Here is a 17,777-nt window from a genome sequence, read left to right as displayed (position 1 = left end):
GTCTTTCTGCCTTAAGTTGAAATGCAGCTCGATCGGGTTGAGATCTGGTGATTGACTCGGCCATTGCAAAATATTCAATGTATCCAATTCTATCAAGCGGTGTAGCTATAGGAGCCTCTTATAGATATGCTATCTCTGATTTGCTTGTGCCCCTGATATTTTAAGACCCTACTAACGCCCCTGGTTTTACCTGTAGGATTTTTGGAATTTGCAAACTATCATGTCCATTTATATTTGTGTAAGGGCCTGTTCACATCTGTGTTTGAGGTTCCATTAGGGGCCTATGTCGCAGATACGGCCGAAAATCCCAGGTACAACAGCGCAGCATGTTGGCATTAACCTAAGCCCGGGGGAAGGGCATCCTCAGCCATGGTTCCCTAGAGGTTCCTCCACAGGGGTTTTTCCTGTCCTGAGTGCTGAAGGATGAGTCTTTGTGAGTCTGGGTTTTGCCGTTTTCAGTGTAGTCATGTGATTAGAAATAAAAGGGGAGACCGTTCAACACCCAATTAAAATGTTTTGTATCTTTATTTTTTCATTCTTGGGTTGCTTCCTTTTTATTGAGGGTCAGGGTCCATATGGGGGTGTGCATGGTCTGTATAGCTGGGGTGCGCGCATGGTCTGTATAGATGGGGTGCGCGCATGGTCTGTATAGATGGGGTGCGCGCATGGTCTGTATAGATGGGGTGAACATGGTCTGTATAGATGGGGTGCGCGCATGGTCTGTATAGATGGGGTGCGCGCATGGTCTGTATAGATGGGGGCGCACATGGTCTGTATAGATGGGTGCGCGCATGGTCTGTATAGATGGGGGTGGACATGGTCTGTATAGATGGGGTGCACATAGTCTGTATAGATGAGGGGTGGACATGGTCTGTATAGATGGGGGTGCACATGGTCTGTATAGATGGGGGTGCACATGGTCTGTATAGATGGGGTGCACATGGTCTGTATAGATGGGGTGCACATGGTCTGTATAGATGGGGTGCACATGGTCTGTATAGATGGGGTGCACATGGTCTGTATAGATGTGGGTGCACATGGTCTGTATAGATGTGGGTGCACATGGTCTGTATAGATGGGGGTGCACATGGTCTGTATAGATGTGGGTGCACATGGTCTGTATAGATGGGGGTGCACATGGTCTGTATAGATGGGGGTGCACATGGTCTGTATAGATGGGGTGCACATGGTCTGTATAGATGGGGTGCACATGGTCTGTATAGATGTGGGTGCACATGGTCTGTATAGATGTGGGTGCACATGGTCTGTATAGATGGGGGTGCACATGGTCTGTATAGATGGGGGTGCACATGGTCTGTATAGATGGGGGTGCACATGGTCTGTATAGATGGAGTGCACATGGTCTGTATAGATGGGGTGCGCGCATGGTCTGTATAGATGGGGTGCGCGCATGGTCTGTATAGATGGGGGCGCACATGGTCTGTATAGATGGGTGCGCGCATGGTCTGTATAGATGGGCGGTGCGCATGTCTGTATAGATGGGGGTGGACATGGTCTGTATAGATGGGGTGCACATAGTCTGTATAGATGAGGGGTGGACATGGTCTGTATAGATGGGGGTGCACATGGTCTGTATAGATGGGGGTGCACATGGTCTGTATAGATGGGGTGCACATGGTCTGTATAGATGGGGTGCACATGGTCTGTATAGATGGGGTGCACATGGTCTGTATAGATGGGGTGCACATGGTCTGAATAGATGTGGGTGCACATGGTCTGTATAGATGTGGGTGCACATGGTCTGTATAGATGGGGGTGCACATGGTCTGTATAGATGGGGTGCACATGGTCTGTATAGATGGGGGTGCACATGGTCTGTATAGATGGGGGTGCACATGGTCTGTATAGATGGGGGTGCACATGGTCTGTATAGATGGGGTGCACATGGTCTGTATAGATGGGGTGCACATGGTCTGTATAGATGTGGGTGCACATGGTCTGTATAGATGGGGTGCACATGGTCTGTATAGATGGGGGTGCACATGGTCTGTATAGATGGGGGTGCACATGGTCTGTATAGATGGGGGTGCACATGGTCTGTATAGATGGGGTGCACATGGTCTGTATAGATGGGGTGCACATGGTCTGTATAGATGGGGTGCACATGGTCTGTATAGATGTGGGTGCACATGGTCTGTATAGATGTGGGTGCACATGGTCTGTATAGATGGGTGCGCGCATGGTCTGTATAGATGGGGTGCACATAGTCTGTATAGATGAGGGGTGGACATGGTCTGTATAGATGGGGGTGCACATGGTCTGTATAGATGGGGGTGCACATGGTCTGTATAGATGGGGTGCACATGGTCTGTATAGATGGGGTGCACATGGTCTGTATAGATGGGGTGCACATGGTCTGTATAGATGGGGTGCACATGGTCTGTATAGATGTGGGTGCACATGGTCTGTATAGATGTGGGTGCACATGGTCTGTATAGATGGGGGTGCACATGGTCTGTATAGATGGGGTGCACATGGTCTGTATAGATGGGGGTGCACATGGTCTGTATAGATGGGGGTGCACATGGTCTGTATAGATGGGGTGCACATGGTCTGTATAGATGGGGTGCACATGGTCTGTATAGATGGGGTGCACATGGTCTGTATAGATGTGGGTGCACATGGTCTGTATAGATGGGGTGCACATGGTCTGTATAGATGGGGGTGCACATGGTCTGTATAGATGGGGTGCACATGGTCTGTATAGATGGGGTGCACATGGTCTGTATAGATGGGGGGCACATGGTCTGTATAGATGGGGGGCACATGGTCTGTATAGATGGGGGTGCACATGGTCTGTATAGATGGGGTGCACATGGTCTGTATAGATGGGGTGCACATGGTCTGTATAGATGGGGGGCACATGGTCTGTATAGATGGGGTGCACATGGTCTGTATAGATGTGGGTGCACATGGTCTGTATAGATGTGGGTGCACATGGTCTGTATAGATGGGGGTGCACATGGTCTGTATAGATGGGGGTGCACATGGTCTGTATAGATGGGGTGCACATGGTCTGTATAGATGTGGGTGCACATGGTCTGTATAGATGGGGTGCACATGGTCTGTATAGATGTGGGTGCACATGGTCTGTATAGATGGGGTGCACATGGTCTGTATAGATGGGGGTGCACATGGTCTGTATAGATGGGGTGCACATGGTCTGTATAGATGGGGTGCACATGGTCTGTATAGATGGGGGGCACATGGTCTCTATAGATGGGGGGCACATGGTCTGTATAGATGGGGGTGCACATGGTCTGTATAGATGGGGGTGCACATGGTCTGTATAGATGTGGTGTGCACATGATCTGTATAGATGGTGGGCACATGGTCTGTAGAGATGGGCGGCGCACATGGTCTGTATAGATGGGGGTGCACTTGTTTTTTTTTTATAAATTGTTTTTTTTATATAGATGGGGTTGCGACCTCAGAATCGCCCAAGGAACCCTAGTTTGACGCTGGGTGTCTGAAAAAAAAAATGTAATTTGCATGCTGTAGAAGTGAATGGGATGCATTGACGGATCTTTTTTCATTTATTTTTTTTAAACTTGGTCAGAAAAGCATAAAAGTAATCGTCTGTAGTGACTGAGCTCAAGTCACCAGTATAGTATAATGATAGGTTACTAGAATAATAATTGTCAGCTACATTTATGGCATTGAATAATAAATACAAACGCCTGATACAATGACTCAGCGTTAAATATTATCTTTATTCTCTGTCTATATTGTATAAATGGAGAGGGAATCATCAGAATGCTGGATACACCCTGACTGCACATTTTATTACAACTACGTAATAGAAATAAACACTCAGTACCGTGTGTCCGTGTTCTGGGCACAGACCAGCATCTCGTCAGCTGAGCGCTTCGCGCCTGCGCTTGTTTGGTCCTCCTCAGGCGCCGTACAGTAGTAGCGTATCCTCCAGTCTTGCTGTACACAGTGGATAAGCGCAGCTATAATGACCTCATTGTGTACACAACAGCTCAGGTAACCAGTATGTATCAATGACGCGAGCTTTGTAGCCGAATACGAAAAACGGCGACCTCCGGTGCTGGGACACACGGTACTGGGTGAGTAACGTCCATGCAGCAATTATTATGATTTGTATTCATTGTATTGTATATACGCTGGGGAAGATGTTATATATAAAACAACCAGTGTAAAGGTAACCTAGATTCCCATAGCAACCAATCACATCAATGCTTTCATTTTACAAAAGTGCCTTAGATAACAGAAAGCTGCAATCTGATTGGTTGCTACGGGTAACTGCTCCAGGTATCCTTTGCACTAGTGGTAATATGTCAGTGTGTCGGCTCAGTAATAAGTAATGTAGGGGACGCTCATGTCTGTGTGCTGGAGGAAGAGGCTGCTGTGGGGCTTTGGGTTAAACTGAATCACATAATCGGGGCCATGTATCAAATGTTGTGGGATATAAAAATGGAGCAGAGAAACCATGATGGGCAGATTGTTAGATTTTACCTCAGATACTGACTGACTTTACAGGTGTCATGGCTAAGCATTCATTATAAGCTGACATATGTATGAACAGCAGGTTTTACCCCCAAAAATGAATGCTGTATGTTTACCAATGCCTCGTGTTGTCTGCAGAACATTAAAAATCCTAAATAAATGACAGTACATTCAAGGTAAAGGGGCAAAGTCCACCGCGTCCGCAAATACGCTTCAGGGGAATCAATGTTAAATGAGAGGTTTTATACACACCTCGTTTTTAATACATAATCGCTGATGTCGATGATCAAATTGGAAACGAGTCACCAAAAGTTGTAAGCTGCAACTTATTGCAAAGCATTAGAGTACGTTCACACATCGCGATTTGGTGCAGTTTTTGATACAGATGTTTTAGCCAAAGCCAGAAGTGGTTTCAAAAGGAGTGGGAATTATACAGGAAGAACTTCTACTTCTCCTTCCTCCTGGATCTAATTCTGGCGTTGGCTTAAAAATCGGCATCAAAATTTTCAACAAATTATGATGTCAACACAGCTTCAGTGTATGTTCACACGCCGCAGATTCATTGCAAATCTTTTTATGACTGAAAAATCCTTTCTATACATCTGAATGGGACTCTTCAATCCATGGTGAGGGAACTTAAAAGGGTTGTCCAGTCCCAAAAAATTGATGGCCTATCGGTTGGGGGCCGACTCCTGGCACCCCCACCGATCAGCTGTTTTGAAGGTTACGAGCGCTGCTTCCCTTCATTCCTTATCTGCTTGTACTGTAAACCGCCGACACCCTCAGGATATGTGCACACGACCTCTTTTCAGACGTAATGGAGGCGTTTTACGCCTCGAATTACGCCTGAAAAGACGGCTCCAATACGTCGGCAAACATCTGCCCATTGCTTGCAATGGGTCTTACGATGTTCTGTGCAGACGAGCTGTCATTTTATGCGTCGCTGTCAGAAGACAGCGCGTAAAATTACGCCCGCGGCAAAGAAGTGAAGGACACTTCTTGGGATGTAATTGGAGCCGTTTTTCATTGACTCCAATGAAAACCAGCTCCAATTACATCCGTAAAATACGCCGCGAAAAACGCGAGTACTTGCAAAAACGTCTGAAATTCAGGAGCTGTTTTCTCCTGAAAACAACTCCGTAATTTCAGACGTATTTGGCGTTGTCGTGTGCACGTACCCTTATAGCCACGGTTTGCAGTATTGCAGCCTTCTCCTATTCACTTCACTGATCGTTGGGGATACCGGGAGTCGGACGCCGACCAGTCAGCTAGGATAGGCCATTAATTTTTTGGGACTCGACAACCCGTTTAAGGAAGCATTACAGTGATTTTCTATTTTTTCAAGTAGAGATCTACTATGTAGAGAATAAAGGGAAGAAAAACTTGGTATAGAAGGGCACTCGACTCATCGAGTATATAAAAAATAACAAGTGTTTATTAATACAAAAATAGAATTATATTAAAATGTCAGTATCAAAACATCTGCCGTGAAGGTAATCCTATATAGCGGGAATAAAGGGCGCACACGCGGCCCGGGTCACCGTTACAATTGAACAGTGTCATGAAAATATTAAACACAGCCAATAATGAATGCAAAGATATTGGTCCAACAGGTGAGTAGTAGTTTGTCCAATATTTTAACACCGAGGCCCGATCGGATGGAGTCCGTTGCGATAGCCAAACCGGTTAGTGTAAGTTCAGATTTGCTATGCACCATATATTTCGCCAATGGCCGAAGCAAGTCCAATTGGTTGGATTAGATCAATAGCAGATCTGTACAACTTCAAGTGTCCAAAGCATCAATTTCGCCCCACTAGTAGGGGGCTTAGACCAAGTTCAAGTGATTGTCTTGCAGCTGACGCAAAGTACGATCTTCACTCTGTGTCAAACGTTATATGGTTAAGCAGATCCACGTAAAAAAGGAGCCGGACTGACCGTGCTAGACTGCACTAGGTACCAAGAGGACCGCATGTGGAACAGTGACGATATACAGCAGTATGGAGCATTTTTTGCATTTGCCTAATTAAAAAAAAAAAAAAAAAAGCAGTGTAAAAGGAAAGGAATTTTGAGGCAGATTTTTAGTTTTTTTTCTTCTGCTTTGCAAAAACGCCATGCGCACATACCCTTAGGCTCTGTTCACACCTGAATCATGGCACTGGACGGACCCATTGACTTACTGTGGGGTCTGTCGGGGTACCATTGTAGTTTGCTTCATTCTGACGGTGCATAATGCATGCGGCACTATTCTTCCCGTTAAAGTTGATGGATTTTACCACAAAAGCTCTAAATAGAGCCTCCAACTCCTCAATAGAAAGCCTGCTTAGTTAGGGTGCCTTCACACAACATTTTTAGGGAAAAGTGCAGCGTTTTATGTGGCAGTTTTTCTGCTTTTTTGGGGCAAAAACCACTGTGGCCAGATGTCAGCTGGAAGTCTATAGGAAATGATGAAACGCACTACGTGTGTTTTTTGTGGCGTTGTTTTCCTTTTGTCATGTTTTTGTTTTTTTCTGGGTCAGTGGCGTTTTAGTTTCTCATAGGCTTCCTTATAGAAAAAGATAAAAGGGCTGAAAAAAGTGTGTAAGAAATGTGTGACTACAAAAAACGCAACCCAAAAATAGCTTAGGAAAAAAAACACATAAGGGCAGATTCACACGAACGTTGCGTTTTTGGCCGAACCCGGTGAAGTTCGGTTCGCTTGTCCGGCTTCGCTCATCGCAAAGACACTCCGTTTGGATGTTCGGAAACAGAAAAGCACGTGGTGCTTTTCTGTTTTCATTCATCCTTTTCACTGCTGTTGCGCGAATCACGCTCGTCCCACGGAAGTGCTTCCGTGTGGTGCGCGTGATTTTCACGCACCCATTGACTTCAATGGGTGCGTGATGCGCGAAATACGCAGAGTTATTGAACCTGTCGCGCTTTTTGCGCAGCAGACAAACGCTGTGCAAAAAGCACGGACTGTCTGTACTGCCCCATAGACTTGTATTGGTTCATGCGTGCCGCGTGAAAACCACGCGGCCCGCACGGACCGAATACACGCTCGTGTGAATCCCCCCTAAAATTTATGATACTTCGTTACAAGCTAAAAAAGATGGCCACAAAAAATAAGTGTGTAAAGGAAGCCTTATGGAGGTGAATGGGGATCGTTTTGGGCTAAGTGATCATCTTGCCGGAGCGTCCATTTAGCTGTCTATTTAAAAACTCCTGATTGGCAAAGCTACCTAGTTACCAGTCATCCATCCCATGCCCAAACATTGTAGCATAACTAAACCGCCACCCAGGATTGGTTGACAACTTTTGTGGAAGTTTTAGTGGTGCCCATATTGGTTGTCGACATTCACTGAGATCAGGGAATAATATATATATTGTGTGTGTGCTCTTTGCTACGTATGTTAGGGCTCATGCACACGACCGTTCTTTTCTTCAGTGTCCTGTCTGTCTGTTTGGGTTTTTTTCCATGGGGCTTTTACATATGGTTTTTTATGCGGGTCAGTGTGTCCGTTCTGCAAGTTATAGAACAGGTCCTATTCTTGTCAGTATTTGATGTCCGTCTCACCCATTCTAGAGTATGGGTTCGCAAAAAAACCGGACAGCAAATGGAAGTCCATAGAATCCATGTTTTGCCGTTGGCAAAACGTAAACAGTCGTGTGTAGAAATATATATTTACCGATTTTGTTTTCATATTACCGGTACTATTTCCTGCAGGTATGACAGGTAGGTTGACTATAAAATATACTGAGAGGTCTCCAGGGACAACAACTGTAAACAGAATTGGGTGGTTCCCTTCAGGTCACTAAGAGACTGTACACACACACACATGTACAACCTAAGCGAAGACTTTAGTTTTAATGCAAATCTGTGAGTATGGAGTAGAGGTGAAAAAACAGAGCAACTCCACCTCATGTGTATGTATATATGTTCTGGCTTTGGTATGTGGGTATGTAATACTTGTATTTGCTGAAGACTGGCATCTTTGCACACCACTGAAATGGTGGTGGTGCGATGCCCAGGAGCACATAAGTTTTTAGAATTATAGAATATTTAAAGGAATCATCAAAGTTTAGAAAAAAACCGCGCCTGTCTACAGGTTGTGTGCAGTATTGCAGCCCAGCACCATTCAATTCAATCGGGTTGAGCTTCAATACCAGACACAACCCGTGGATAGATTGGCGCTGTTTTTGGAATACATAATTATTATTTTTTAAGTAGAACTTCTTTATTTTGTTACTGTATAGGTGACCCATGATTGTACCCACATACTGAATATTGCACTATGGAAAACCATTTTATGTTCATTTATAGAGCTTAATTAAGGCCCTGTTCACACGGCGAAAGCTTCAGGATGATTACAACTTTTTTTAGCATAGAAATCGGCGTGGAAAACAGCGTAAGCAACCTCACATCGTCTTCAATGGGAAGCTGCCCTGTTTATATGGGGCAGAATTTTTATTGGGCAGAATTGTAAATTGCCCCGCTGAAAAATAAATAAGGACTTCTTGACGCAGTTTTCGCCACGAAAACTGCATCGGGTTACCACAAGCAGATTATCCCCGTTGAATGGGGCTAATCTGTGTGCAAAACCACGGCAGAAATCCAAGGCTGAGCGGTTCTGATTCCACGTCAGATTTTTCCACGTAATATTAAAAATGTTACATGTGTCCAGCGTTTACGCGTGCAACTTTCATTGTGATCTCACATGACCGCATTACGCAATGGCTCTAGGTGCTTTATATGTCTACTTGCATTTGCATGCACACGCGATCAGAATTACGCAAGCCGTGAGTGCTCAGCTATTTCCAGAACTCCTATAGAAGGTGAAGACTCCTATTCGCTTCGTAAGCTTTTATGGTGCCTTAAAGGAACAGTTACATGACAAATTCAGCCCTGCTATTTGGAGCTTTGCCCTGACATTTCAATCCAGGAATTTGTTTAGTGCTATTCAGTTGGTAATTATTCCCTTCCGATGATTTCTATTCCTTTTTTTTTTATCTGTAGATATTCAGACATTTACTCGGAATTGCAAATAAAAATTCATTTTTCCAACATAAGCCTCGGTGGAAACGCCTTACTGTGTGCGGTCTGGGCCAGAACAAGCACCGCGAACTGTGGAGGATTAACCCTGTGTTGAGGATGATGGATATCTCTACAGAGCGGACTTTTCTTATACCACTTTACGGCACCAACCAGTTTTGATCGGATGGATTATTAACTCTTACACCAGGAGACAATTTTATAAATTCCGTATACTATAACCTGCACTTGCTTCTGATATTCATGTATCATTATATCCAGAAAGGTCCCGATGCTTGTAAACCAGAACATTCCGTTCTGGAAGAAATATCAGTAGCTCATCTTCAGGTCAAAAGCCTTCATCAGGTCCCCAACCAAATACATTCCGGTAAGTCCTTTTTAGCTAACTTTCTGTGCACTTGTTACAATGCAAATTCAATAGGGGGTTTTAGATTTAGGTCTGGTTTATAGGTACTCCATGTAAAATATTAGGGGATTGCATAAACAGCAATTTCCTAATATATTGGTATGGAATTGCTTTTGTCAGTAGCTGGTTATCAAAAAATAGACCAAAGCAGCCTTCTATTTAAAGGCTCTCCTGTTCTAGCAATTGTTGGGGTCCCAGCAGTCAGACCCAACCTCTGGATATGTGAAAAATGTTTATGTATGGGATATCCCTTTAACCCCTTAGTGACCAGCCCATTTTAGGCCCTAATGACCAAGCTATTTTATTCGTTTTTCTATAGTCGCATTCAAAGAGCTATAACGTTCTTATTTTTTCGTCTACATAGCTGTATGAGGACTTGTTTTTTGCGGGATTAGTTGTGCTTTTTAATGGCACCATTTTTGGGTACATATAATTTTTAGATTAACTTTTATTAACCTTTTTGGGGGGGATTATAAAAAAAACCTGAAATTCCGCCATTGTTCTATGCGTTTTTAAATTGACGCCGTTCACTGTGCGACATAAATAACATGTGACCTTTATTCTATGGGTCGGTACGATTACGGCGATACCACATATGTAGAGGTTTTTTTATGTTTTACGACTTTTGCACAATAAAAACACTTTTGAACTAAAATTATTTGTTTTTGCATCGTCGCTTTCCAAGAGCCGTAATTTTTTTATTTTTCCATCAATGTAGTGATTTTTTGGGCTTGTTTTCTGCGGGACGAGACGTAGTTTTGAATGGTACTGTTTTGGGTGCGTGGGACTTATTGATTCATTTTTATTATGACTTTTTTGGGGGGCAATGGAAAAAAATTGCAATTCGCCATGTTTTTTTGCGTTTTTTTTTATGGTGTTCACTTTGCGGTTTAAATTACATATTAACTTTATTAATGGAGTCATTACGGTCGCGGCAATACCACATATGTGTACTTTTTTTTTTTTTTACACTTTTACTAAATAAAACCACTTTTTATGGAAAAAAATGGTTTTATTTATTTTTTTACTGTACTTTTTATTATTAATATTTATTTCACTTTGATGACTGATTTTATTAGTCCCACTAGGGGACTTTACTGTGCGATGTTCCGATCGCTGCTATAATGCTCTGGTATACTTCGTATACCAGAGCATTATTGCCTGTCAGTGTAAATCTGACAGGCAATCTGTTAGGACGTGCCTCCGGCGCGTCCTAACAGGCATATGTCCAGGGCAGACCTGGGGGCTTTTATCAAGCCCCCGGCTGCCATGACACCCCATCGGAGACCCGCGATTGCATTCGCGGGCCGCCGATGGGTGACAGAGGGAGCTCACTCCCTCTGTAAACAAAGTTAAATGCCGCGGTCGCTATTGACGGCGGCATTTAACGGGTTAAACGGCCGCGATCGAAGTAAACTTCGATCGCGGGCGTTGGAGCAGGAGCTCAGCTGTCATCAGACAGCAGAGCCCCGGCTCCTGCCTGCACGGGAGACCCGTGCAGGACTTAGACTAGGCTGACGTGAAAAGGCGTCAGCCTAGCCTAAAGCCCATTAGTGAATCACGTAAAAAGGCGTATTTGTGGTCACTAAGGGGTTAAACTTTGAAGCATGAGTGGCTTCCCTTGAAGTTTTGCAGCAGGCTGTAATCCGTCCCGTATGAGGTGGAATATAAAATTGAAGATATTGCATTGTCTGTTTTGTGCTATGTTTCGTACGCAGCCTCTGTCAGCTGTTCTGCAACTTCAGGCAGCAAGAGTAAATCGGAAATCGTCGCGCAATAAGGCCGGGTTCACACGACCACATTAACGTCCGTAATGGACGGACGTATTTAGTGCGGAAGTCCCGGACCGAACTCCGTGCAGGGAGCCGGGCTCCTAGCATCATAGTTATGTATGATTCTAGGAGTCCCTGTCTCTCCGTGGAACTACTGTCCCGTACTGAAAACATGATTACAGTACGGGACAGTTGTCCTGCAGAGAGGCAGGGACTCCTAGCGTCGTACATAACTATGATGCTAGGAGCCCGGCTCCCTGCACTGAGTTCGGTCCGGGACTTCCGGCCGAAATACGTCCGTCCATTACGGACGTTAATGTGGTCGTGTGAACACAGCCTAATTCTTTGCCCTATACTTGGTTATGCTGGAGGGAAAATAAAGTAGGAGATTGATGGGTGTCCATTATGTCCTTTGATTTCCATGGGTGTTGATTTATTAGCAACTTGTGCCTAAGTAGAACATATGAAAAGAATCATTATTTGTTATATGTGTCTTCTCACAGAATAAAGGCTTACTCCAACTTTACAAGTATTTAGGCCGATCAAGAAATATCTTCTGTTATCTCAGTAAGTAAAAATATGAAAAGTAACAGCACCTTCCCTTTGCCTAGATGACCATCTGCAGGAAGCCGTCTGGTAAGACCGTGCCTGACAAGGAGGGGGAGGACGCTGTAACAGAGCCCATTCAACATTCACGGAAAAATGGCTGGAGTTGGCCTCCACACCCGCTGCAATTTGTGGCCTGGTCCACTTATCTTCTGTTTACCATCATAGGAATTGGCATTCTCGTCCCACTCCTGCCTCGGTGCTGGGTAGCTGCCGGTTATGTTGTATCCTTTTAATACAGGTGTTTTTTATTTTAGAAAAAAAGGGTTATGAGATATAAAAAAGTTGAATATGGTAGAGAAAGGCTTAACCCTTGTTCATATGCCCTATTAGTGCATATGGACTTCATAGACTGATGGGTCCCTTGCTCTGGCTAATAAAGGGGAGCCCTGAGCATTTGAATTGGTAGCATGTAATACAGCAGGGGGCAGCAACCTTCGGCACTTCAGCTTTTGTGAATCTACAACTCCCAGCATGCCCTAAAAGCCAAAGACTTTATTATTCTAGCCAGAGACTGTCCGTGCACGCTAGGAATAGTGGTTTCACAACAGCTGCAGTGCCAAAGGTTGCTACCCCCTGCAATACAACATTTCTTCTTTATGGGCTGCTACAGGAGAAATGTGCAGTCGCCTATAGTTTTAGCTGAACGCTGGGGATTTCAGCTGCTTGACCCGTGACAATCAACTGATCACCCGGTTCTCATTTAGAGAAGAGGTTCTTCAGACTACCCCTTAATTATGAGTTCCCCAATATAATGGTGGCAGAGAGAGGCTATTTTGTGACATTCCGTGTTTTGCAATTCAGGTTGACGGATTATAGGTTGCTGTAAATAGCAGTTTATAGCCTGCTGACAGATCAGTAGGATAAGCACAGTTACATGGAATTCTCAGCTTTCCCTATTATTATCAGAAGGCTGAAGGGAGCGTCCTTGCAAATGACTTTATATTTTGGAATTACTAAGATAGCAAGAGCGTAGACAATGCAGTTTATAGAAACGTAAAAGTTTTAAATAGAATTGTATGCATAACATTATTACAAAAGTGCAACGTAAGGCCTCATTCAGAGATGATATATGGCCTCATTTTATGTAGGTCCCAATAAAGCTAGTATGAGTCATTAGACCCGCAGTCAGGACTGAACTTGTAGACATAATATGGATGCTAAAATGCGGTCGTCTCAATAACGCCTAAGGGTGCTAAAAGTGCTGGATGAGTTTTACATTCTTGAATGTAGTAGTTTTTTTTTTTTTGTTTTTTTTTAAATGGCATACGTTAACCATAGGCTATTACGGCATCTGTTTAACATATACGTCATGAGAGTCCATGACATGTATGTTAAATGGCTGTCTTAGTAGTTTATGGGTGATAAAAATCCATCACAGCCTACGTGTAACGTATACACTGGGAGTTACGTATATGTTAAACGTTGGCAAAAAATGGGATGTGTAAAGTGTCAGCCCAGCATAACAAAGATGTTCGCATTGACCTACCATGTGCACCTGCAGATACAGAGCTTACATTATTCTTCCTTAGTCTCCTTTACACAGTGTATGGGAGTTCTGTTCACTTTACATTGGGTTGTCCATTTTCTGGCTGTAACCATTGATCCAGCAGATGAGCATGTACGTGCCAAGAACTCCCCTGGTCCACTTCCTGTGTTCGATAGGACCAAGCATGCTCATGTCATTGAAAACCTGCATTGTTACATCTGTGAGGTGGATGTGTAAGTAAAAGTTCTTGTGTCCTGTGTGTGTAAGGCTTTGTTTACACTAGCAGATTTGCTGCAGATTTTGCATGCATTTTTAAGCCAAAACCAGATTTGGATCCAGGAGAACACGCCTACAAGGCCTTTTTTCCTATATATTTCTTCTCTTTAGGTTCCGTTCCTGGTTTTGGCTTAAAAAATACATGAAAAATCTGCAGCAAATCTGCACTGTGTGAACAAGGCATTAGATCCTCCTTAGGTGAGCTCTGTGCCTTTTTCTAGGAGCATTTACCTTACAATATAAGCACCTGAAAAGCCATTTTACCACATCAGTCATCAGTAGGCATAGTAGGAATTCTTGGAGAGCATTTTTCCCAGTTTCCTTTTAATCTGAGGAAATAATGTCTAAGCCATGGCGGTTCAGTGGCAAAATTGGTGCCGGTGATACATCCGTGCCTAAGACATGGCTGCGCAGTGATCTTTTCACTATTCTCCAAATTATCGTTGGCAATATTCTCAATGGTCTGGCCCTTGGTGGGCAATTTTTGCACTGAGCGCTCAAACCAGTGATGTCACCCGACCCAAGGAGATTCAAAATCCAAAGTCGATTTACATACACAGATGAAAAAACAGAACTGTTACCTTCCCTCTCACCGTATAGTAGTGAACAAGGTCAACATTGGGGTGCTGATTTAGAGCGGACAAAATTCATGTTGCCATAGTTTGCCCCTTTTTTACTTTTTTTTTGAAATTTTTTATTTTTTTTCCATGTAAGTCTAAAACCTCCTAACCGAGTGAGTGTACTCGACTGTTTTCGTTTTCTCATAGAGTTGTATGGAGCGCCAGTGCGCAAGGACAGCCACCGCTCCATGTAGCACGTATTAACCGCGGCCACCCTGCTGAGGAGAGCGAAAGGTCTTCCTTTCTAGTGATTGGTGGGGTTCCATGTGGTTGAACCCCCACCCACCAATCTAACATTTATCACCTATCATTTAATTACCGCCCATTTGTGCTTTTGCGGCGGTCATTAATGTAATGTTTTTTTGTCCTGCCTGTTGTAAAACACGCTGAAATACAGAAAACGCATGAGTTTGCTACAAATTTTTTGTCCAAAATATCTCTTACTTCAAGAGAAATGGCGAGAGCTTACGTCACAGGCCGGAGAATATTACCGTAATTGTATTGGATTTTTGGACTCAGAAATATATTATGTCTGTCTACATTGGACTCATTTGTGTTCTCTTTTTTTTTTTTTTTGTGTTAGTTCATGTGCATGAATTGTATGTATCAATATTCTATTCATATTTTGAGGTTATAAATATTTTACTGTTCTGTCTTCATAGGGGCGCCAAATCTAAGCACTGCAGTTTATGCAATAAGTGCGTCAGTCGTTTTGATCACCACTGCAAATGGCTCAATAACTGTGTGGGAGGAAAAAACTACTGGTAAGAGGAACATACATTTAATGGAGCTTAGAGACACTCGCATCCGTACCAGGAAAAACACTTCAGCATACCATGGCGTTGTGTAATCCTTGTTGGATAAAGCAGGGCTGGATCTTCAGCGCTGGAGAGTAGATGGAAAATAAACTGTGAAGTGTAAGGGTATGTGCACACGTAGTGACCAAAAATGTCTGAAAATACGACGCTGTTTTCAAGGGAAAACAGCCCCTGATTTTCAGACGTTTTTGAGCAACTCGCGTTTTTCACGTCCGTTTTTGGAGCTGTTTTCATTGGAGTCTATGAGAAAACGGCTCCAAAAAAGTGTCCTGCACTTCTTTTGACGAGGCTGTATTTTTACGCGTGGTCGTTTGACAGCTGTCAAACGACGACGCGTAAATTACAGGTCGTCGGCACAGTACATCGGCAAACCCATTCAAATGAATGGGCAGATGTTTGCCGACGTATTGGAGCCGTATTTTCAGGCGTAAAATGAGGCATAATACGCCTCGTTTACGCCTGAAAATAGGTTGTGTGAACCCAGCCTTAGTGTGAATGAGCAGCAAGTAATCTGTAATGAGGTAAGGGGTATGTGCACCTTTAGGATATGTTCGCTCTGAGTTTTTTGCAGGCTGAAAATTCAGCCTCAAAATTCTTTCTGGAATTTTGAGGCAGATTTTGATCTGCCTGCACGCCGTTTGCCGTATCTTTCGCTGCGTTTTTCGCCCGTGGCCATTTGGCGCCGCTGGCAAAAACGCAGCGGAAAACGCTTTCTCTACCTCCCATTGATGTCAATGGGAGGTCAGAGACGTAAACGGCCGAAGATAGGGCATGTCGCTTTTTCCTGCGAGCCGGTTGTGCCGCTCGCTGGGAAAAACCGCCTTCCATTGAAATCAATGGGAAGTGTTTTTGGACGTTTTTTGGCGCATTTTTCAACGTGGTTTCCGCATCAAAAACGGGTAAAAAAACTCTGTGTGAATAGGGCCTTAAAGTTACTTTCTAAAACAAGTTTGCAGGTAGGCTTGATTAAAAATATCCTACTGTTCTGTGTCTACAGCTCATGTGCAGAAAAATGTATCTTCATGGTTAAAAACTAAAATCAAATTCTTGTAGTCTGATCCTGCGGTCAGAGAGTGTAAATACAAATACACAGGGTTTGTTTCCATCTATCCCTTCCTTCTTTTTACCATAAATGCAGTAGATAATTTTTTTATTTTTATTCTTTTAGGCCATGATCATACACACTTGTTTTTGTTGCAGTTATTGGCTCAGTTTCTTGAGCCAAACACGAGTGGACACAAAAGAAAGGAGATGTATCTTTCCTTCATTTTGGATCCACTTTTGGCTTTGGCTCAGAAAACTGATCCAAAAACTGCACCTAAACTGCGTGTGTGATCCTGGCCTAAGGGATATACTGTTTCTATATAAAAGAATGGCAGTAATCCTTGCTTTATTACACTTCTATCAAAGACATTGCCAATTACATTATCACACTGATTTTTGTACAGTATAGGAAGCAATGTTTACACACACATGCAGTGGTCTAGTTTAACCCCTTGCCGCCTCAGCCATTTTTCTTTTTTTCATTTTAGTTTTTCCCTTCCCCACCTTCCAAAAGTCAATTTTTTTTTCTTTTTTCCCCCCATCAACATAGCTGTGTGAGAGCTTGTTATATGCGGGACGAGTAGTCGTTTTTAATGGCACCATTTATTATACTGTATAATGTACTGAAAAAAATAAAATAATAATTTTTGTGGCTTGGAATAGAAAATAAAATAGTGATTCCTTCATAATTTTTTGGGTTTCGTTTTTACGACGTTCACCATACGGTAAAAACGAAATGTTCATTCTGCTGGACAATACGATTACAGAAATATCAAATTTTATATGTATTGTGTTTTTGTATGATTTACTACTTTTACAAATAAAAATGATCGCAGGTAAACAGTATATAATATGTGGGATTTCTTTATTGTGGTCGTGTTACAGCCCACTGCAGTTATGTTATCACGTGGCTAATGTAGGGATTTAGATTAAATATGTGATAATTATTAGAAATTATACTTTGGGCTCCTACACCGCACTTCAGACCTGATAAACAAGACCGCCCTACATGGCTCATCTCAGCGACTAAACTTTTAATCCCACTACTCTGGTGTTCCAAGAAACTCCTACAATTCACCAATAGCATACAAAGGCAGAGTACATTTATAGATTTGAAGAATGGTTGGTTTGGGAAAATAATTCTAGACCTACATTTCTAGCAACATGGAACAAATAGCCCTCTTACAGTAAAGGCTGTCATATTGGTAGGCACACTTCAGTGA

General features: G+C 43.2%; 1 protein-coding gene across 2 annotated transcripts in view; it reads left to right on the top strand.

Moving 5' to 3' along the window:
- The first annotated feature begins 3,905 nt into the window (after positions 1-3,905).
- The window catches only part of ZDHHC1 (zDHHC palmitoyltransferase 1), a 32,177-nt gene continuing 18,305 nt past the window's right edge, over positions 3,906-17,777 (top strand). Inside the window, exons 1-5 of one of the 2 annotated variants that reach the window (XM_075837539.1) lie at positions 3,906-4,094; positions 9,488-9,890; positions 12,313-12,531; positions 13,854-14,029; positions 15,355-15,456. In XM_075837539.1, the coding sequence (XP_075693654.1) occupies positions 12,313-12,531; positions 13,854-14,029; positions 15,355-15,456 (497 nt within the window). In that variant the 5' untranslated portion in view covers positions 3,906-4,094; positions 9,488-9,890. The remainder of the gene's footprint in view (positions 4,095-9,487; positions 9,891-12,312; positions 12,532-13,853; positions 14,030-15,354; positions 15,457-17,777) is intronic. The other variant, XM_075837540.1, reaches the window with a different exon arrangement.

This window comes from Rhinoderma darwinii, chromosome 9 (assembly GCF_050947455.1).
Source record: "Rhinoderma darwinii isolate aRhiDar2 chromosome 9, aRhiDar2.hap1, whole genome shotgun sequence".
Lineage (NCBI taxonomy): Eukaryota > Metazoa > Chordata > Amphibia > Anura > Rhinodermatidae > Rhinoderma > Rhinoderma darwinii.
Note: the sequence above shows the minus strand (reverse complement) of the source record. Positions and strands in the feature narration are given on the sequence as shown.